At 30.4% G+C, this 23,909-nt stretch overlaps 2 protein-coding genes across 4 annotated transcripts in view; both read right to left on the reverse strand.

Annotated features, from left to right (window-relative positions):
• The window catches only part of LOC129972573 (zinc transporter ZIP10-like), a 76,717-nt gene extending 67,386 nt beyond the window's left edge, over positions 1–9,331 (reverse strand). The window contains exon 1 of the mRNA XM_056086763.1: positions 8,773–9,331. The gene's annotated coding sequence lies outside the window, so the exon portion shown is untranslated. The remainder of the gene's footprint in view (positions 1–8,772) is intronic.
• A 12,068-nt stretch (positions 9,332–21,399) lies between these two features.
• Positions 21,400–23,909, reverse strand: part of LOC129972137 (zinc transporter ZIP10-like) — a 60,272-nt gene continuing 57,762 nt past the window's right edge. For all 3 annotated transcript variants that reach the window (XM_056086146.1, XM_056086148.1, XM_056086147.1), the window contains one exon: positions 21,400–22,017. In XM_056086146.1, coding sequence (XP_055942121.1) covers positions 21,871–22,017 — 147 coding nt within the window. In that variant the 3' untranslated portion in view covers positions 21,400–21,870. The remainder of the gene's footprint in view (positions 22,018–23,909) is intronic.

A 23,909-nucleotide genomic window follows, 5' to 3' on the forward strand; every position in this document is an offset into this window, starting at 1 on the left:
GAACAACCATGCCCGAATCGGGACTCGAACCCAGGATGCCCAGATCACGGGGAAGACGTGCTACCCCTATGCCAGGACACGGGCATTTGATACATTTAAATAATTGTGGTTTTTAGTTATTACGTTTACATGTTTTTCAAAGTATATACCGACAGATGTTCAACTCGTTGATGAATTTGGCTGAAAATTTTATATACCCGGGTATATTATATTTATCCCGAGGGGAGCACCTCGAAATGAGGATGAGATGCTCTCGGCATGGTGGTTGGATCTCGCCACCCTGGAGGGTACACAAAGAGGTGGGGGATCTGACTCCTCCCATCGATGAGGGGACGTACTTCCTTCGGGGAGGGTTGTACCGTGGTCGGTGGTGGCCCTTAGGACTCAACCACAGTTCCCGCCAGTGTTGCTGTTGCGGCGATCCGGTCATTCAGTTTTATGATTTAAATCCGTGTGCCTTCGTGGCGGTTTGGAGAGTCAGATGGTTGACTTGACTATACCTCTGTACCAAATCTATGAACCTGTACTGAAGATTATTTATCTGGTTCTCTTCATTTCGTAATTATCATATTAATTTATATTCGAGAAGTTGGATAAACAGACTTTCGTTTGAAATTTACCAGAAATCTACAAACTTGATATGAAGTCAATATATTAAATTTCATCTGTCTCGTTCATCTGTTTCTATGAACAGATTCTTTCTCGTATCTGTTCATAGATAGACAGACAGACATTTTTCGGACTCGGGCAGCTTTTAAAACTTGGGGATTCGTTCGAAATCTGGAGTTCCAAGTTTTTTACAATCACAATATTTTTCTATACTTCACTTAGTAAAAAGGAATGAATTATTGACAATTAATATGTCATTTAGCATATCAACAACTTTAAAAAATTCAAAAGATGGAAAAAATAACATTTAAAAGTTACAACTCAACTTAAGTTGATTGTCATAATTAACACAAAATTCAACAGCCACCAGCTAAATATGTGTATGTATCATCACTCTTTAAATCTATTTTAAGGTTCGACTGACATATTCAAAAAATTTCTCTTATTAACATAAAAAGAAATGAAATGGAACACATAATTAAAAGCATTAATATATATTTAAAATTTGCCATAAAATAATGAGACATTCGAAGAAAATAACACACAATTGAAAAAAATAAAATCCCATATTTATATACATATTTTTTAATTTCATAAAAATTATCTTATATTTAGATCACACAAACTAAGTTCAGAACAAATCATTTCTAAAACTGAAATCGTTTGTTATTCTATAAAATATCTTGACGAATAACAAAACCATTAAGATCGTTATCGTTTGGCATACAAAAGAATCGTTAATGACTTCAAAGAATTGATAATGAGCTTCCAGTTACAGCCCTTCCTTTCGACGAAACATTGCGCATGCGCTTCTTAATGTTAATGTTGGAAAAATAAGCACTTTACGATTAAATTTTGTACAATCAGCGATTTTCAGAACATTTACTTTTCAATTTACATGATAAAGCAGTGCACAGATTTCGCATATAAATTGAAATAATGAAATTTGAATTACATTACACATTTGAAAATGAATAGTAAAATTATCAATTCCATATCGAATTATATTATTTATAAAAAAAATTCTTAGGACTACTTTTTAAGTAAATGTTTAGACTAAATAACATCAGATATATAATTTAATCTCCGAAAAAAACTTATCATAATTGTTTAATCCACTTTCCAAAACTTTGGTTGTAAAAATTATTTAAAATAAATTACATTAAAATGCCTTATATTATAAAAACTGTAATATAAATATGAATAAATGAGGAAGAAATTGAACTGTTAACTTTAAAAGAGAATATATTTATATTCATTTTATTACGATTAAAGGTAAAATTAAATATAAAGCTGTAAGAGTTATCGCATTGAATGGAATTCTAAACTGGAAAGAGCGGGAGCGGCCTTGCCAAAACTTTGTCATAATCAAGGTGCTCTCCACATTCACCCCCCCCCCATCCCATGTAAAAATTGCAGATCTTGGTCAAATGGGCGAGCACCATGAGTACTCATAATTTTGCTTTCAGATTGCCACCCATGAGCGTTTTGTGCTTCTAGTAGAGTGAAGACAACCGGACATGCATTTTGGTTTCATTCTTATCGAGTAATTGAAACAAGAATTTGAGATAGAATAAGAATTTTAGTAAGATAATCGTATTCTAAATTTCATTTAAACTAGTACGTTTTTTAGTTATATGCATGTAACTGCTTAGATGGTTAACTATCGACTGATTTAGTTTAGTTTTTGATACAGATTTATACTTTAGATACTATAACTATGTACAAAATTTCATTTATACAACTCTTTGCGTTATGTAATTATCATACTTACTTGCTGTGGGACAGACAAACCATTTTCTGGTGAATGAATTCCATTCAAAATTTGACGGAAATCTTCAAATTTAGTGTATACTAAATTTCGTCCTACTAACTAAAAGCATTATTGAGTCTATCATGATCACTTAACAACGATAGACTGATTTTTAAAAAAATATGTTTAGGGATGTAGAGAGGTCTAAAAAGTAGAGATCCTTCTGATAAGTTGGCATCACTTAGAATTCCCCAGAAGACTCTCTAGATCTCGGGTACTAATAGAAATAATATTTACGTTTGCAGAACTTTTATTTCGTAACCAAATTCAAGAAATGCTTTTAAGATCTGAACCATTGAGACCACCAATTGCTGTGGGACAGACAGACCATTTTCTGGTGAATGAATTGAATTTAGAATTCAATTTAGTGAATCAAATTTAGTGTATACTAAATTTCGTCCTACTAACTAAAAGCATTATTGAGTCTATCATGATCACTTAACAACGATAGACTGAGTTCTAAAAAAATATGTTTAGGGATGTAGAGAGGTCTAAAAAGTAGAGATTGCTCGCAATTTTCCGATGATTACAATACTATTTATTTTAATGCCTTATAATAACAGAAAAAAAATATTGAACCACACAGCAAATGAGATTTCCAAGCAAAAAAAAATCTGCAGAACTCATTCTTTTTTTTTCCCTCTATACATAGTATAAAAAATATTGCAATCGTCAAAGTATTCAAAGTCGAGAATTCGGCCAATCTCCACATTCTAGAACTACCCGAGTCCGAAAATCCTGTTTTTGGTAACATGCCTATTTGTCTGCCTGCATGATACTTCAAAAATGCTTAAATCTACGTAGATAAAATTTGGTATATGATTTTTAAATAAAATTTGTAAATTGCTATTAAATTTCGTACGAAATCCATTCAGAGGAAGTCTGCCTTGCTGACTCGACACGTGAATGCAATAATTACAAAACATGAAGAGCTAGAAAAATAAATTTTTGTACACACGTTTAACATCTAAAATGCAGGTCCATATCATATTTAGAATCAAATCCTTCAATGGATTGACCGTCTAACTGTCTATACTTTCACATGCTCGTGAACGAAATAACTCAGAAATGAAATGACAAATAATTGAAATTTGGTTTGTGATCTTATAACTGGATCTACGGATAACACGAATCAGTAATAACAACAACAAAAAAAAGGATAACTATCCTTCGCCTCTCTTTTACAGTCTTCTGATAAGTTGGCATTACTTAGAATTCCCCAGAAGACTCTCTAGATCTCAGGCACTAATAGAGATAATATTTACGTTTGCAGAACTTTTATTTCGTCCCTAAATTTAAGAAATGCTTTTAAGATCTGAACCATTGACTTAATATCCATTAAAGATCTTTGTAAAACTATTTTTCCAGCGATGACATGTATATTTAATTTGGATGCAACAAATGCTAAAAAACTTTGACTTAGTGCACAAGTAGAACCCGCGTGGCGTTGAGCCTGGCTTGATGAATGTTAGTAAAATCAAAACCACAATAATTTAAAATAAAATTGATAAAAACATATCGCACACATTTAATCGGAATAAATAGCTGAAAATGCAGACGATTTTTTAAAACGAGAGAGAGAGAATAGACAATGAAATTAGCAGGTTTGCTGAAAACGATAATAGTAGAATTTAAATAATGCAAAAGCTATTGTAATTATTTTTTAATTCCGATTTAGCTTTTGACCAAATCGACAAAGAAGTAAACCTTCTCACCGCGAATCTGTGTTTTCCAGCACGGATTACCAGCAACAACAACAAAAAAATCTTAACTTGTCTTGAATCTTTAAACTTGAATGAGAAAAAAAAACGTACTTCGGCAGTTCTGGTTTCGAATTGAGAAAAATTTTTCAAATATTGCAGTTAAAAAATTTGAAAAAGATAACGAAATTAGAATGTTAGACAAAAAAATTTCAATTCTTAAAATTTTTCAAAAAAAAAAAAAAAAGAATTTTGTTTTACTATTTTTTAATAAGTTTTGCAAATTCATAAAATTAGGTTAAAAATGAAAAACAATTTTTAGAATGGTAATTGTTTGGTCTTTATTTTGGATCACGTATTTTCCTCTAAAACTATTACAAACGATACTACAGTGAAATGCATGCAAAAGTTCATCTAAAGTAACAAAATATTAATTAAAAAATGCTCCAAATTAAATTTTTAAATTTTGGCTACTAGATGCATTGGGTCACTATTACAACTACTCAAGTCCTAAATTTCATGACTGTAATGGTATCTATTTTTCGAATATCTGTTTTTAACTCCTGTTTGCTAACCAAATGAAACCAAAATTTGACGAAACTACTGTTGTAGTCACAAGATAATATACCAAATTTCATGAATTTGATTCCTTCCTTTTGTGAGTTATTGAGTTTACAGACATTCAAATGTACAAATTGATAGACGATCTACCGTTTGACAGATTTAGTTCAAAATTTAACAAAATTCTATATATTAGATGCGAAGCCTGTGAATTAAATTTTATCTACCAACGTTTTGAAAGTATCGAGTTCTCTTTGTATCGAACAGTCAGACAGACTGACTTCTTCTAAATGGATTTCTTTCAAAAATTTTATAAAAATCTACAAGTTGAGTCGTAATTCCATATTCCAAATTTCATTCATCTTCCTCAAAACGTTCTTGGTTCATAGACAGACAGACAGTGAGACAAATATGGAGATAGGTCAAAATCTCGACTACGAATTTCTTAACAATTGCAATGCATCGTTATGAGAAAAAAAAAAAAGAAAATTAATTCAAATATTCTATTTCCTCAAAACCTCGATCGTATATTTTTTAGAGATTACGAGATCAAGAATGCCATACAAGTACTACTTCCTGCACAAGTTCAGCATTGCTCCAAATAAACACGGAACACGCCTTACCTGCTGAATTTTTGAACAGGAAAAGTGACTAAGCTTTGCTGATTCAGTTTTCTAATTCAATCGAGTAGGTGTCTTTGTAAACAACTGAACATAAACATGATGGCAATGCAAGAAGTTTTGATACAAGTTGTATACAAAATAAAAAAAATTTTACCCTTTAGTGAACTTTTAAGGTATTTGTTTACGTTTAAAAGGCAGTTTTTGCTCAAAATTCAAAATTTTTTTTATTGTTTTATTTTAAAACCCATTTTATTTGGGTTTCTAAATTTGTGTTTTTTAATTCTACGATAAATAGAAACAGAAATATGCGATTTTTTTTATAAATCACTGTAGCTGAAACCGAAACCGAAAGTTGAATGTTTTTCAACATTTTATCAAATACACGCTTCTCAGAATTATAACTGATTTTATAATATGTTCTATAAGCAAGAGTAGTTTCTATGCCGAAAGATTTTCAATACAGTATTTCTTATTAGCCAAAACTTTTTTTGAAAATGCATATATTTATACATCATTTCCTCACCACAGCTGTAAATATGTTGTGTATAAAATAATTGGAATTTATGCAATAAAATTTTTTGTAGAGTGTTTTGTTTTTCGTTGCAATTTTTACTATTTTTCACCCAAATTGACCATTTTACAGAATCTCAATTGCCACAAAATTTGCCGATTAATATTTTTCACTATTTGGCATCACTTTGATCAAGAAAATGAACTGAAATAGCTCATTATTGGAATTTTTCAAAAAAATTTCTCCCTAGGTAGACAGATACCTTAAGCAATATACATAAGAAGGAAGAAAGTAAAAAGAATTGTGAGGTTAAGAAAGGGTTATCATCATCTTCAAACCTCTCACAAATTCTACATGCCTTTCACTTCTATCTTAAGGAAAAAAAAATAATTAAAAATTAATTTTAAGATTAAATGAACGTTCAAACATTAAAAGAATTACAAGAAACGAATTCTAAATTGCATTACTAATTTCCAGACAATTAAATTTTAAAAAATATGCAGCGACGTCTGAAATCTAGGAATTTTTCAAGGTTTCATTTAGAAATTTTAAAGTTGCTGACCATGCGATACTTGCCAGTGAAAGTTACGAATAAAAATTAAAACTATATATTTTAAAAACCTGGCACATCTGGGATAATACATTATTCAAATCATGCAGAGCATGATTTTTTTTTTTAATATACACATTCCATTTTATTTCCGTTTTGGTTCAGTTCTAACCACTTCGAACTGGTTCCTGATTCAAGGTTAATGATATTTTAACAGTTACTCGCAAAACGTCATTTCTAATTATTTGTTTCTCTATTTTGGTACATTTCGAGGTGACACACATTTTTTTTTTTATAACCAACTTAATGATTTTTTTTTCCATGCGTTTCATTGAAGATGTTATCTCACATTCCAGCCCCAAATAAAGTTTAGTTTAGTTATATTAACGTCCCGTTTTAAAGAAACACTAAGGTTATTTCGGGACGGACCTAGTAACTTTGAGCCGCGTTCAGATGACGAGGACGACACTTGAGCACCTCCCCCTCTAAGATCCCATACCACGCCAGCGGGAGGACGTTTGGCCCCGACGGCTTTAGAGTGAACCAGACCAGCTTTGGTTTTATTATTACTTTATTTGGTTTGTTCCAAAATTTTTGATTACATCTGATCTGAAAATGTGATATTCTTTTTTTCCTCAACAAAATTGACATTTTTCCAAAATTATGTTGTCTTCTTTACGAACATTATAGAAAATGTCACTAACTTTTTTTTTTGTTTGCTTTATTGATGTAGGGTTTCCTCCGATGTATTCAACCATGATATTCATGTTTTCTTAAAACATTTGACAATTTCTGGGTTTAGATTTCCGGAACCTTTTTTTCATATTTCAAAGTCAAATTTATAATGCTTGTTCGGTAAATATCATAATCTAAATCTGTTAATTGACATTTAGCAGACGATTTCTTTTTCCGACATTTTATAATTGCTACTATTTTTATTTCTGTTAAAATATTATTAAAAAGTAAAAGCAAACGATTTTTTCTTTGATAAACATATTTTGTTAATATTATTTCGTTTATTTTTTGTATAATAGCTGATGATCCATTGTAAACCTTCTGGAATCTGGCAATGTTTGTAATATACGTTATTGTGTTGAAAGAATAAACAAGCCGCTGGAATTCTAAATTGCTTGGAGTATTATTTTAGTTTTAAGAATTTAAGATTCTCTGCAAGGTATAGTTTGAAGCTTAAGAAAACGGGTAGTTTTCTAGAAAGCAGGCAAAAATGTTAGTTCTAGAATTAATGTATACATGTCTATCTATCTCCCTTTCTGATATTTGTTTTCAACACTATTTTCTTTCTTGAATCTTCGTATAATATTAAAAACAGTAGACTTACTGGGCTTCAAGATTTGTCTTATACAACAAACTGATTTCCAATTTCCCCAATGATTTATTAATAGATTTTCCACATCATTGTTCCATTCGTAAAATTTTCTGTTGATATTTTATTTATAAAATTATAGTTTAAAATAAGTTGTAGTAAATTAAATTTTCTTGATGCGCTACATATTTCTTGAATTTAACATTTCAAAAGTATCCCAATACTTTTTTGACATTCGACTGCTTTTAAATCATATTTAAAAGACTAGATCAAATTGTTGTTTTAAATTGTAGTTCCATATATTATGTAAACGAAATGTTAAAGCACTCCTAGATTCATTTTGTTTTCGTTTTAGTATGATTATATTTTTCATCAATATCTTTACATGCCAAATGTCCCGATACTGTTTTGCGTGAATCCATAAATAAAAACGGGACAAAATATAAAACGCAGGCAGTAAGCTTTGATTTACTTTTTATTTCTACCATCATTATATGTATATTATCAGTTTAATTACAAAATTTTAAAAGCAATTTCTTTAGTTAGAAAATTGTATTTGTCCTAATTAGATCCAACATCAAATATATATTTGCTTAAAATTTATAAGGATTTTTTTTCTAATTTATCATAAATAAATGTAGATTATACATGATATTTTCAATATAAAAAATGGATTAATCATATATATTGGTAAATGGATTAATTAAGCACGCGAATGTCATGGCTCCAAAAATTATTTATCGAAATTACAACAAAATTAAAAATAAAATTCACGCATAATATTATTTTTCTTCATTGTAATATCCTTTCTGATATATAACATTTTTTTTTAATTTGCGAACATTTTAACTAGATAGAAAAGCACATACTTATTCTATATCGGTGAAAAGTCTTATAATCATTGTAGGAGCTTGAATTGTAGACAAATAGTTGTATATTTAAATAACAGTTTAATTATACAACACTATTTACAAAATGTCACAAATTAATTTCCAAACGAAATATATAGGTACAAAAAATATTTCAATTAAAATAATATGCAAGCAAAAATAAACGCACATAAAAAATGGCAAACACTTACCTACAATCCAAACCTTTGAAGATAAAATATTTGAATCACTTTTAAATTTTTTTCTTTACGGAATATTTAAAACCAGGTACGATTTTTTTAAGGTCTTTAAAATTTCATGGGATGAAATTTGATACTAAAGGTAAGTTTCGAATAACAAATCGAACATGAGATAAATACACCTTCTGAGTCATTCTGAACTATCCGAAAAAAATAATATTCTGCAACCAAAATTATCTATGATGATCTTATAAATATAAATAATTTTCATCAAAATCAGGTACGAAAACAAAAATCAGTCTTCTATCATTTTCAAGAACGAAATTCCATTTGTAAACACGCGCAACAGATTTCTTGACATCAGAATCCACGTGGAGAGACTTTTAAATTCATGAAAACAATCACCTGCGCCAATGTAGGATATGCTTAATGGTTCTCATGGGTTGCACCAATGATTCACTGTTACAGATACTTTGTTTTTATACAATAAAAACAAACGCCGCGTTGAGCTGGTTCGGTTTTGTTTCGGCGATAGGTTGTTCCAGAGCGACAGCAGAAAATGCAAGCAGTGTTCAGGAATATGATTTGAGAAATAAGGAAGCCGCAACGTGCTGGAAGTCGCTGATTTCTATACCAAGGTTAGGGTTTTCGAGGCGTGGTTCACTTTCCCACTTTTACTTTAGAATGTAATTTTTGCTGTTTTGTTTTGTCTGAGCCATTGTGACGATAAGATCACCTTGTATTATTTTTGCAGGCTCAAAATACCGGTTGGAAGGTGATTCGACGTTGACATGTGTTCTTTTTTTTTCTTCCCACTTTATATTCTGCATGCTTGGTTTTCATTCGTTTTTTTATGTCATCTGATGTTCGAATTTTTTTTCTGTCCGTCTTTTGTCATGTTTCACAATGTTCCATTTGTGTCCATTATTCCTTTGTTCTATTTGATAGCGTACCGTTAAGTGTTGTAACTACATACACTCATGACACTTGGTTACTTTTTTCTTATTAAAATTCCCATAACAAAGTTGGTTCTTCGTAGTTTCTCAATGCAAGACTTCATTGACATTATGATTTTTGGATACCATTTCTATCGGTAAAATTATTCGGGGACCCCCCAAAAAAACATTATTCTTTTTAATATAATTTCACATATTGGTAAATATAAGTTAAATTTCCTTTTATAAAAATAATTTTCTTCACTTTTTTTCTGTTTTTCAATTCCTTCTATTAGTTCACACTCATCCTATATATATATTTATATATCTAGTTCAAATTTTCAATCGTTAATAAAATACTTTTTATTTATACACTCAAGTTCAAATACGTTTTTTAAAACGTGTAGTGGATAACACTTGATGTTAATACAATTTTTTCAAATATTAATTCATTCATTAAATTTAATTAATTTTTAATACTTTAAATAGAGTTTTAGCAGTGTGTAATGAAAATTGAAATCAATAGGCAGCAGTTCAATCGGTAAAATGTACTTCAGTATTTTTCACGTGAAGGTGAAGAATGCGAGTTCAATTCTTGCAAAAATCAGTAATTTTTTTATACTTAATAATTTTTTTGATAATTATTTAATAAAAAGTAATTAAAATAAAATTTTTCTTTGTTAACCTAAGTAGGAATTGAATTAAAAAAAATATATTACTTGTTGTTTACTTACTTACAAATTTTAATAATTTTGTGTCTAGATAAATAAGGCTAAAATAAGTGCTAACTTCTTGATATATGAATTTAGTTATGTAATTTCCTAATTAGCGTACATATCCTGTCTGGAACATTTATTGTTATTTTAATTCGTATAATAATATATGGAGGTTTGAGATATTGAAGCGTTTCCATGTGACTTTTTCATTTTAAATTACTTAATACTTTCAATTAATTGCAAATTTAAAATTAATAATTCAATAACTCGATGCGCGTCTCACATTTTTTTTACTTTATTTTTTTAATATTTTTTATATAAATATAATAAAATATAAAAATACAAATAAAATAAAATATATTATAAAATATAAATTAAAAATACAAAAATTTACTCAAAATCTACAAAAAAGTATATTATTCTTTATTTTTTCAAATAAATTGGCGTAATTTAAGAGAAGCATATAATAGTTTCGAAATATAAATTTTTTTGGCGTGTATCTAACATTTTTACTGAATCTATCGTGAGAGTATACAGTCACTCAAAAAAGTACTGGGACAATTGGCTTGCATAAGTACAAAGCTATTTATAAAATTATTTATCACACTAAAATAAATTTTAAAAAATGAATCAAGAAATATTTTAACATTTGATGGACAATTTGTAAGGAAAATTTTATTGATATTTCAGAATTATAATTTGATCTAGCTTTTTAAATATCATCCAAAGGCAAATAGAAGTAAAAAAAAAAAAAAAAAAAAAAAAAAAAAAAAAAAACATTGGAGCACTATTGAAATGAGAAAATCAACAAATATATAGTTCATCAATAGAATTGAATTTACTACGTCATTTTTAGACTATAATTTTAAACATAAAATTTTCAATAGATAAGATTAGTTATAGAAAAAATGGCGAGAAACAAAAATGCATTGATTGATATGCGAAAATTTGTAATAAGTCATTGGAAAAAATGGAAAATCAGTTCAGTTTATAAGACATATCTTGAAATTGTGTAAGTCTACTGTTTTTAATTTACAGGTTCAAGAAAACAAAAAGTGTTCAAAACAAGCAAAGATCAGGACGTCCAAGGACATTTAATGAACATGAAAAGAGGTGTATTTTTTAACAGACTGTATTGTTATTTTATTTAAGATGTGAGATATTGAAACGTTTCTGACATTTGCATTTTAAATAACTTATTACTTTCGGTCAATTGTAAATTAAAAATTTAAAATTCAATAATTCGGTACCAGTGTCAGACACATCATTGTATGCAAAAGTTTTGTGGTTTGTATGCAAAAGTTTCTTTAATTGATCATTTTACTCACAATCTACGGAAAGTAAATTTTTATTATTCTTTGTTTTTTTAAAAAATAAATTGGTCTAATTTAAGAGAAGCATATAATATTTAAATGAAAACCAGCGGGAACGCTCTCTCTTCAATAAATTGTTTATCCCTTTCTCACCACTTAAAATGATGGGTCTTTCGTTAGGTCGTGGATACCTTGCATTGCATTGTCGAAAAATAGGTGCGAAATATAAATTTTTGGCGTGAATCTAGTATTTTTACTGAATCTATCGTGAGAATATATATTTTGTACGCCCTTTTATCAACAGATTGACACCAAAATGTCACATGCCACTACAGTTGTAGTACGGATATATAGTATCAAATTAACATATCGAATTTCATTGATTTAATTCATTGCATTTATATATATATACGAAAGTGCATATGGACAGACAGTCAGACTTTTGTCAGATTTGGTTCAGAATTTAATATTTTAGATTGTAAATATGTGTGCCAAATTTTATCAATATTTCACTCTTAAAATTTAGGACCGCGGTTGTCTGGTCTCGGCTCTTGAGCCGTAGGGTTTCAGGTTCAAGACCCGATTCCACCGAAGGACTGTCCTGTAAGGGAGTCTGTTGCACATTAAATCCGTCAAGGCCAAATGTCCTCCCGCTGGTATGGAGAGGGGGGGGGGCAGCTCAGGTGTCGTCCTCATCCTCTGATCGCGGTTCAAAATTACAAGGTCAGTCCCAAAATAGCAGGAGTGTTGCTTTAAAACGGGATGTTAATATACTAACTAACACATACTTCCTTAAAATGTACTCCTTTCAAAATTTGATGGAGATCTACGAATTTGGTCTGCTATTTTCTAATTCGTAGATGTTTTCGTTCGTAATCTCATTCATTAAATTTCAGCCATCTAGCTTATAGCACTTTTAAGTTAGCTTATAGCGCTCAAGCATGTTCACAGTCATACAAACCGGAGTGACTTCCTGTCTGTCTGGATTACGTGAATGGATTTCGCTCAAAACATGATAAAAATCTACAAATTTGGTTGCCTGTCTACGAACCAAACTTCATCTGTCTAACTCAAAGCATTTTTAAGTTACATATTCATAGATATACAGGCATAATGCCAAAAACGGGCTTTTCGACCACATGGAGTTTTAAAACATAGAGATTCATCTTATCTACATAACACCTTGGATTTTTTTGACGCTTGAAATGCTTCCTCTTTACTCCGTTTACAAAAAATTAAAAAAAAAAAGTGTTAAAAATTAACTTTAGCACGCTTAACACGTGTTAAAAATGTGCTCTCCACAAATAGTGTTGTGGTGAAAGCTTATAAGCCAGTTAACAACTACGCAACCCGAGCAATTGCTTTTTTATCATGGTCATGTTACTGGATTGCAAACCACAAGGTCCCAGGTTCTATCCTCACTCATACAATTCACCACATTGGTGACCCGGAAGTGATCCTTCAACCTTCGTACAGCTGTTGTGGCGCCATCTACCCACAGCAAAACCAAAGTCGTCAGACTCACTTGAAGCAGCAAAAGCATCAGCAACCACTCCTCCATACACGCTCGCCGATATTCAAATGGGTACTGGCACATTAGACTCAACAGCTATTACATCACCACTCAACGGTCATATCGTTCGTCTCACCTCCGACTCACTGGAGGGAGAGTCTGCGGTGAAAGCTTATAAGCCAGTTAACAACTGCGCTACCCAAGCAATTGCTTTTGTATCATGGTCATATTACTGGACTGCAAACCACAAGGTCACAGGTTCTATCCTCGCTCATACAATCCACCACAGTGTAATAGTAATTCACAATAGTATTTTGTCATTCTACGTATCTTATAAATGGACAGAAAGTACAATTTTTGCATTTGTTTTATCATTTCTTGAATTCGCCTTTGATAAAGAATATTTATGATTATAATAAAATGCAGAAATATACACAAAAAATAGTCAGAGAAGCCGAATTTGATATCAACACACACTTCTGCACTTTATCACAAAACATTCGATTATTAAACACCGATTACAACAAATTTCGAAAAGCAGCAATTGTGCTTATCACCTACTGATAACTCATTTTACCAGTTACGAAAATAGCGTGAGTGAAAGGCAGTATTGGATTGAGACTTGAAGAGGTCCAAAGCTATCTGAAAGCTCTTATATAATGTCTTTCATAAGTCTGCATAAGTTTTTTTCGGGGAAAGGCAAGAAAGGCGGGCTACGTGTCTGATTTTAGTAGGATGGTGTGAGCGCAACGGGAAAATCTCAAATTCGTAAAATTGGCAGGGTGCGGTAGATAGTGTTTAAAAAAAAACTGTAATGTGGGAGTTACAGCGATCTCTCTCTCTATTTACATGATCTAATTTGCAGTAAACAGTTTCGCCAAAACTTTCTCTCATACTCAATAAAAAAAATTGTCATGCTAGAGACGCTTTGCAAGGCATTGGCGAACAATAGTAACGAAACATTAACTTTTGGTGCCAATTTAGCATTTTTACTGAATCTATCGTGTCATTCTTCGCGAGTTTTTTAGCAAGTAGGTCCTGGCACATGATTAAGGTATCCAAGAATCGAATTTTTGTTTTAGAATTTGCTTTTCGCAACTGATTGAAACAAAAATTTGACTCAAAACTATGCTTGCAGTTAGAAAATCTGATATCAAATTTAATATATTTAAGTAATTGCGTTTTTGAGTTGTCATGTTTACATGCTTCTGAAAGTATACCCCGACAGACAGTCAACTGCTTGTTGAATTTTGCGCGAAATTTGAAAGATTTCCGAATTATAGATATTAAATATGTGTACCAAAATTTGTCTCTCTAGCTCTTTTAATTTTGTAGTTACCGTGTAAACACAGAACAGACGGACCGAGAGACTGGACAGTTTTTTTTTAAAAAATGGGATAGAAATTTAGAACTTTGATGCCAATAACATATACTAAATTTTATTCGCTTAGCTCAAAGTGCTTTTGAGTTATCTTTGTTACAGATAGACGGACATTTTCCAAAAATATGTTTTTAAAACTCATGGAGGTGTAAAACGTAGAGATTATTAAAATCTCGCGTTCGAATTTTTTGACAATTACAATACTTTCTCTACACATCGTACATGAGAAAGTAAAAAAATGGTTAAACAATATATTTATTTTACATAATTTTTGACCACATGAATACATAAATACAGTGACGCCTCTCGTATCCTATGAAACCCTTAATCTATATTTAGAATCATATTTATTCGTTTAGGGGTTGTTTACCTATTAAGTAGTATTGCTTCTACCTTTCCCTTTGCTCCAGCAACAGTTTCAATGGCGAAAACCTTGCCTGTTACCTTGCTTCGTAAAAGCACGATCTTGCCGTTGGCGATTGTGCTTTCTCCATCATGACAAGGCGGGAAAAAACGTTGGCATTCAGAAAAATCTGGTTCATCCAATCTGTTTTCGAATAAATGTGATGAAGTATTCACGTGTGTGTTTTGAATCGATTATAAGCATCTGCGTTAACTGTTTATTTTTCTTGGAGTGTTACTATTGCGTTTTTTGGTCCGACGATGCAAAACACATTGCGACATCTGGAAGACTTCAATTTTTATTTTAACTGTGTACTTTAGATGAAGGATTGTGAATTTGCAAGGTTTTAAAGAAGAAGGAAAAAAAATTATGAAAAGATTAAATCTCTTCAGGTAACACTTTTTTGCATAATTTTATGGGTTGGTTCAACTGTTGAAAGATTACAAGGTCTCTTTCTTTATAACTTTGATTCCACCCAGCGCAAATTAATTGACTACGCAGAATGAAAATACGTCGTTTTTTAAATTCTTGAAAGCAAAATAAACGAAGAGAAGATAACCTAAGTTTTAATGAATCTACTCATTTCAGGCGTACTGAAGTCCAATTGAAAAACATTTTTACTTTCTCGCATATAATGTATACAAACAAAAAGTATTATTATTATCGAGATATTCGAACACCAGATTTTGACAAATCTCCAAGTTTCAGACCTTCTTGAGGGCCGTGGTGGTAAGGTCTCGGCTTCTGAGCGGTAGGGTTTCATGTTCGAGACCCCATTCCACCCAAGAACAACCGTGTAATGGGGTCTGTTGCACGATAAATCCGTCAGGACCAAACGTCCTCCCGTTGGTGTAAAGAGGGGGTGCCAGCTCAGGTGTCGTCCTCGTCATCTGATCGCGGTTCAAAATTACGAGCTCCGTCCCAAAATAGTCCAAGTGTTGCTTTAAACGGGACGTTAATATAACTAAACCAAACCAAACTAAACTCAAGCCTTCTTGAATTTGAAAAATACTTTTATTTAATTATATCTGTCACTCTGTCTATGAACTGATCATTCAAAAACTCTTTGCTAAACGGATGCAATTCGGTGTGTGATCCTTCTACCAAATTTGTACATTTCTGTCAAACTTTGAACGAAATTCATTCAAATAAAATTTATCTGGTTTTCTGTCCGACTTCAAGAGAGCCTGATAATAGAAAAATGCAGAGCTAGATAAATAAAAATTTATTACACTTTTTTAAGCTATTATATATAGATCAGTAGAAAGTTTTGAAACAAATTCATCAAAGGATTGATCCTCTGTCGATCTATACGTATGAACACTAAAACTGCGATTTAGATAAGTGAAATTTGATATGTGATCTTATTTTTAAAATTAGAATGTTGTGTAAAATATCAGTTTCAGTCAGTCAGTAAAAAGGACTCAAAATGCATACTCTGTTTATATCAGTACACTATGAAGCACAAAACGATCATATGTGGAAAATCAATTGTGAGTATTCTAGCATTCACGATCTTGACCAAGGTCCACAATTTTTATCCAGACAGACAGACATAAATAAAAGTATAGTATTTATGGCCCTTGAGGGAGCCTGTAACCCCTAGAGGGCGCGTTCTCAGGTGGCGGATAGGGGAATGCCTCCATTGGTTTTTCCTTTGGGTGGTAGAAGGGAAATAAAATACCTTCCGCGGACCAACAGGCAGAAGTCCAACCTCCCCGGAGGCCCCCCTCTCTTCCATAAGTAATGCAAAGCCGTTTTAGATACTTTTGGACAGATCTAATCCTATTGCACTACTGGACAAGACAACAACTACATAGTATTTATGTGGTCATTATTTTTAGAAGGTAACATCATTATTAGAAAGTTTCGAGGTCAGCATTCCCATTGGTTACTTTCCCAAAAGCTAAGTAGACGCACAGTATTATTATAGTCAAAGCATTTGTGTCCCAATCAAGAATTGAAGTCTTCATGTTTCATTTCTGCCTGAGAACGAATAAAACATTATTATTATTATATCTATCGTTTCGTTTGTCTGTGAATACATTCATACATTTGGGTGGACTTCATTCATACATTTCAATCATTCATGCACCAGCTACCATATACACGGAGAGTCTTCAGCCGGAGGGTTTCTAACTCTCAACCCAAGGGATCCTGGTTTTTCTTTAAACGGAATGAAATTATGAGCCAGTTTCCTATGAAAATCCACAAAGACAACGTACCCCACCCCTCATATGTTAGAGATGAGCTTCTACTTTTGATATTATTTAGATTTGACCTACAAATGATGTCGCATTTTTTCCTCTTTTTGAAAATACAAAGTTTTGATTAGATATGTCGAACCAAATAGAATTAGAATCACTCCCATATCGGAAAACAAAGAATTAAGGTAAGATTGTTTGAAAAGCATTTATTCGGAAAAGGCTTTTGCTACATTCAAAGGAAGAAATTTGCTTTCTATTGAAGTTCTGCTGTTTTTTTTTATTGTGGTTTATTGTAAGATAAACTGGATATTAAAATATATTACACATACGGTTGACCATGAGAGAGATATTATTATGTATCTGCTTCCTTCAAGGAATGACCCTGGACCTTGTTTACGGCCATGAATATGAGCACCGTCAACTAATTCGCAATTTTGGATTATGATGAGAATTCATTTTTCTTTAATTTCTCAAAGAACCGTCAGTAGAGTTCGTGAAATTATAAGAAATTTTTGGAGCACTAGAGTTTACGAATTTTAAGGGAAATGTTAATACTGGGAAAAAAAATGTCAATAACTATCTATTACAAGAATTTTTATAAAGAAAAATTTACTAAATTTTTAGGTACAATTTTGTATAAGCAAATACCATTTATTACCAGATTTTTTTAAAACTCTTGTGTAGATGCTCACATTTTTTTGTCCGAATAATAAAAATTATTTCATATGCCTAAAGAATATCTTATAACTGTTAAAAATCATCTTTACTATTACTAAAAATGAATGTGTATGTCTTGGCGCTTTATAAGTCAAACCGTTTGACCTATAGCTACAAAATTTGGCACATATTTGCCTTGGAAGATAGGAATTCGCAAACACAAGCGATTGTTGAAATTTTAATTAATTAAAAATTAAGTTGAATTTCGGCATTTACACACTACAACTTAAAAATATATAATTGCATAAGAATAAATTAAACACCGCTTCAAAATTTTAAAAACTGTCTTTTTAATAATAGCAATTTCAAAATTAATTAAATATATATATATTGTCTAATTTCCAACTGCTATTTTGCAATGCAATCTGTTTGCATTGTTTATTCAAATATTTAATCGTCTGATTTTCTTTTATTGTTGAAAGCAAAAGAGAGAAAAAAAAAAAAAGGAGTGGGGTATTTAATATCCGTGTACTTTAAAAGAAAATAAAAAACGTACACTTCAAAATTTTAAAAACTGTCTTTTTAATAATAGCAATTTAAAAATTAATTAGTTAAATATTATTTTTTTAAAATAATTTCCAACTGCTATTTTGCAATTCAATCTGTTTGCATTGTTTATTCAAATATCTAATCGTGTTATTTTCTCCTATTGTTGAAAGCAAAAGAGAAAAAAAAGGGGTGGGGGTGGATTATTTAATATCCGTGTACTTTAAAAGAAAATAAAAAACGTACAGTTTTAAGACAAAATTTTGAAAACAGATGAAACGCACAATTATCTTTATAACAGCGCTATGGCATTATGAGACGGTTTCCATTTGAAACGTTCAGGTACACAATTAAAAAAAAATCAAATAAAACAATTAAAATAATACAGCTTTAATGTCGAACAATTTGAAGGAATCAAATACATGCAATATCTAAATGATTTATTTGAAAACAAGCATAACCAATATTCCTGGAGAACAGCTGGTCGTCTGAAGCGGCTAGTTACAAATAAGCGAAATATATCCTTCAAAGTTTCTTTATTCAATAAATTTAAGTATCAAAGATGTTTTTAAAGACTTAATAGCATCAAATAATTTAAAGCGTCGTTGATCATTCACGGCCATCATACCATCGCCGCAAGAAATGGCGCAAATTGTTATGCGGACTATCGAATTCAAAATTGTAACGCAGATATAATGAACATTCATGAACAAAAGATTATGAATGGCATGAGCAGATTTATGACGATTTTTCGATTCGCCAATGCATTGGAAGAACTGTTTGCAAAACTTCATGTATTGTATTCAGCAAATGATACATACTTTAAAACATTCCAAAAAAAATTATTATTATTATTATTGTCTATATTGCTTTCTTAATTTTTTTTTGACATTTTCTTCTATATTTCGATATTATTTTGTACATTCAGTATTTTCTACACTGAATAGCAGCAAGCACTGAATAGCAGTTTAGATTGCCGGGAAAACTGATCATGTTTAATTTCATTTAAATCTCTTAACATAATTTCATGTTTGATCCCTTCAATAATCGCTAAAAAGAGCCAAAACCTGAAGTACAAAACATACCAAACCCATCAGTAGAGTTCGCGAAAGTATAAGAAATTTCTGAAACAGCAGAGTTTGCGAATTTCAAGAGAAATGTAACACGTCCTTAACTTGATGTTTAAGGAATTGAAATTTCAAAAATATACCATTGAAACGCCCTTTCCAAAGTATATATCTAACTCTAGGTCAAACGGTCTGTCTTGAAAAATACTAACACTCATTTTTTAAATTATTATTACAAGAAAAAAAAACATGAAAGCATGCATTGTTTTAGATAACATTTTTAAAAGTGCAAAGATATCTTTTCGGACTGCCTACATTTTTCATAAACTCTCTTATCATTAACGTTTCTTAACTCTCGAATCATGTAGACAAATTTGAAGGCATCAAAACCTCTCGCAACAGCTTCTTATATCACATTTCTCAACATTAATGCGAAAATATGGAATAATTCCAAGAGTTTATTTTATTTTATTTATTTCAGTAAACTAATGTTTATATAAAAAAAGAATTAGTTAAACAAATTTTATAGTTGATGGTCAAAAATAGTGTGTGTAAAGTAATAAAATTGAAACCTATAAGAAAAACAACATAACTGGAGGTCTCAGAGAGAGAGAAAAAAATGAAAATAGTAATTTCAAATAGTTACATAAAGAATACTGTTCTACAACACTAATTATGTGGATATATGTCTTAATGATATGACTAAGCCAAACAGTCTAATATCCTATCGGAAGTTCAAAAAACGGTTCAAATTCGTTAAAGTTAAAAATATCCTAGAATGTCATATCCAGACTAAAGGATTAGATTTTGAAAGCTAGGAAGAATAGTTGAAACAAGTATATTTCTATCTATATTAATAATAAGGGTGAATGTATGTATGTGTGCGTGTGTTGGCGTTCTATCCTCTCAATCTTATCCATGGTACTTGTATATTAAACCGTTTTACCTACAGTTACTAGAGTTGATACATATATATATATCTTATACAGACCTTGGAGAGCTTTACTTTTTTTAATTATAATTTTAACTTTTATTAATTAAAAATTAAGTTGAATTTTGGGTTTTTTTCTATGATAACTTGCAAAAAAATATTAATGCACAAAAATAGTTTTTACACCATTTAAAAATTTTTTAAAATTGTATTATTAATGATACTAGTATAATAATTAGTTACATACAAATTTTTGGTGAGTTTTGATAATTTTTATTTTATTTATTTCCTAATCTGCAATATAATAGATTTCATTGTTGCCCTGAAATTCCAATCGTTTGCATAGTTTCAACAAATATTGAATTGTTATTTTCATAGAAATTGCAAGCCAAGAAAGAATTTTTTTATTTATGATCTTTGCAATTCATTAGGAATTAGAAAATGAAATTAGAATTCTGCAAAAGAGCAATTTAAAATAGATTACCTAAATATTTAGATTTTTCATGACACTATTCAAGGGATTTAACTCCATCTGGAAAGCTTATTACACAATAAATAGAATTGGAATAAAATGATTAATATGTTGGTTGCCTCGTGAATTGCCTGTAATTCACACCGACTTTCTAATTAGATAACCTCTTCTCTATAAAGATAGATTAGGTAATCATAGACATGAATCATTGCAGGAATGTATTAAAATAACGCAATTTAAATGTCAATCAAAATTTGATATTTAAAAATAACTTGTTGATGAATATTAAATAAGGAATAAGAGATTTAATTGAAATTTAACAATTTTCAGACTGAACCAACTGATTGTCAAAGACGGTCAATGAAAAGTAATGTAAGTTAGTGCCGTAATAAAATATTTTGATACATTTTACTATACTTTTTTTTGGATTTCTTTTAAAATATCTACTTTAAATGTGTTAAATGATGTCTGTAAATGAAAAAGAAAGAATGGCAAGAGTAAAAAGTCAAGTTTGATTTATTTACACAGTGAGCTTCATAACAATGAAATACAAAAACAACCATTTATCAACAGTCAACAAGATGGTATGTCACAGTATCCTTAAAAAGGACTTATAATGCACTTCATCCATAGCCTATGGTCTGTTTAATAAGCGATCACACAAAGAAGTTTTTGTTTAATACTGCAAAGAGATAAATACCTTAAGACCCCCCCAAAAAAAACAGACACAAAAAAATTATCACGGTTAAGTTTCACTGAATCCTGCTTGACATAAAGGCAGTAAGTGTTTTGCATTTCAGGGGATTGTGAGATTTGTTAAGCAAAACAAATTATTAGTAATAGTTAAGCATCGTTGTTCTCTCAATTCATTCACAAAAGACATAAGAGAGAAATTCGTTAAGAACATGTTTGCAGGAAGTCTCTGACTAAAGAAGCCCAAACAAAAGCTGTTTCATTGGCTTTTTACTATCAGCTGACGATGGAGTGGAGTTCATGTTCGTAGAGTGCAATAAGTAGCATAATGGAAATTCCAATACAGATACCTATAACTTGAACTAGTAGAGTAGTCATGGAAGCTGTTCCGGGGCTGACCGAAGGAGATGTCAGCTCGGGTAACTGTAGGAAGAGAAAAGGAAAACATTTAATAGAAGTAGAGTTTAATCTCAACTAATAATAAAAATGATCATGTCTATATGTCTGGGTGTGAATGTTGGTGCTACATCGACTAAATTATTTAACCTAAACTAAAATTTGTCATGTATACCCTTTGGAAAGTGGGAATACGCTCCTCAGAACATTTAAAAAAATTTAATTAATTAAATATAATGAGAAATTTAAACAGTTTTCAGCAACAATTTCCAAGAACATAACAACATAAAAATATTTTAACATCATTTTAAAATTTAAAAAATTACCTTTTTTAGGATATTTCTTAGCCACTTATTTTTTATATTTTCAATCAATTAAAAAAAAAAATATTTAAAGCATATTTTACTACAACATATTTCATTATTGCAGCAAATGTCAAACTGCTTTTGTTATTATTACTTATCCTTACTTCATCTTGGATTTTTCCCTCAATGTCGATAATCAAGATATGAAAATTCACTTTATTTTTCAATGTTGTGTAGGTTTCAGTAAAAGACACGCTTTTAATAACATTTTAAAAATTGTTCTTGCACTTAGAACTGAGATTTCACTATAAAAATATGTTTTAAGTATCAAACCAATAGTAAAAGAATCTTTCTTGCAATATAATGACATGTATAAAGATGAATCATATAAGTAGAGAAATAATTAATAATTAGACACAACGAATGGAATACTTTAAGGCTCCTAAATAGTATGAATTATATATCTATCAAAATGTGAAAATTAAAAATATTTTGCTGAGGATGTCATTTACACAAAGTGACACAAAATATTTAATTAAATTTTTTTTTAAACCATTAACCTGAGAACACACTGATCCTCAAAGGTGGATTTTCTCAATATAAGATGACTTAGAACCTGATATAATGAGAAGGAATTGCCCTCTCCCTGCAATGCCTAAACATCTGAGGTAACTGAATGACAGTTTGGAATTGGGAACTAAAATTAAATCCTAATGGTTGCCAGTATCCATTGTACAACCCATGGAGGTATCTCATCCCCATGAGATATGCACATCAGAGATGCCAGAACCAACCATATATAAAACTTTTCATCTCTATATATGGAGAGCTCACAGTAAGAATTCTCGGCATTTCTATATTCATGATATTAAGTATATGTTAGGTATACAGAAACAAGCCTAACTAAACAAAAGTTATTCTTACAACTGAACATGAGGATCCAAAAGCAAAGAATGAGTGCTATTGGAGGATCTTTCATAAAGAAGTACAGAGTGATTATTAAAAAAGTTTGACAATATGCAAATCCCAGACGATCATACCATTCAAAGAAACAGAATAAAATTTTGGATTCAGGATTATAATATGTGTTGATGGATGATAGAGAAAGATTAAACTCCTGCACTTATGGTTATGGTAATTAATTATACAAATTTTAAAAGGAAGCTCTTTTTTTTTGGGGGGGGACATAATTTTTATAATGCAAAAAAATTATAAATGGAGTTAGATAGATACCTAAAGGTAAATAAGAAGGGTTTGATTATTCTTCTTAATATGATTTCAGCTCAAACTTATACGATAATAATATAATTTCTTTCAAAACTGAATCATTGGAGGTTCTAATAGAATTAAAAAAAAAAAAAAATCACTTTCTGAAAAGCATAAAATAAAGTGATCTTCATAAACTTCCTTTCTTCCTTTTTTGTTTCCAAATATAATTTTATGCAATATAGCATGCTATATAGAAACAAGGACCATAGAAAAGGCCAATTCCATTATATTTGTATAATTCAATTATTTACTACTTTTGAATGAAAAAAATAATTGCATTCAAAAATTTAAATACTAGAATTCCATGCAGGCAATATATATATATATATATATATATATATATAT

Source organism: Argiope bruennichi, chromosome 6, assembly GCF_947563725.1.
Source record: "Argiope bruennichi chromosome 6, qqArgBrue1.1, whole genome shotgun sequence".
NCBI classification, from domain to species: Eukaryota; Metazoa; Arthropoda; class Arachnida; order Araneae; family Araneidae; genus Argiope; species Argiope bruennichi.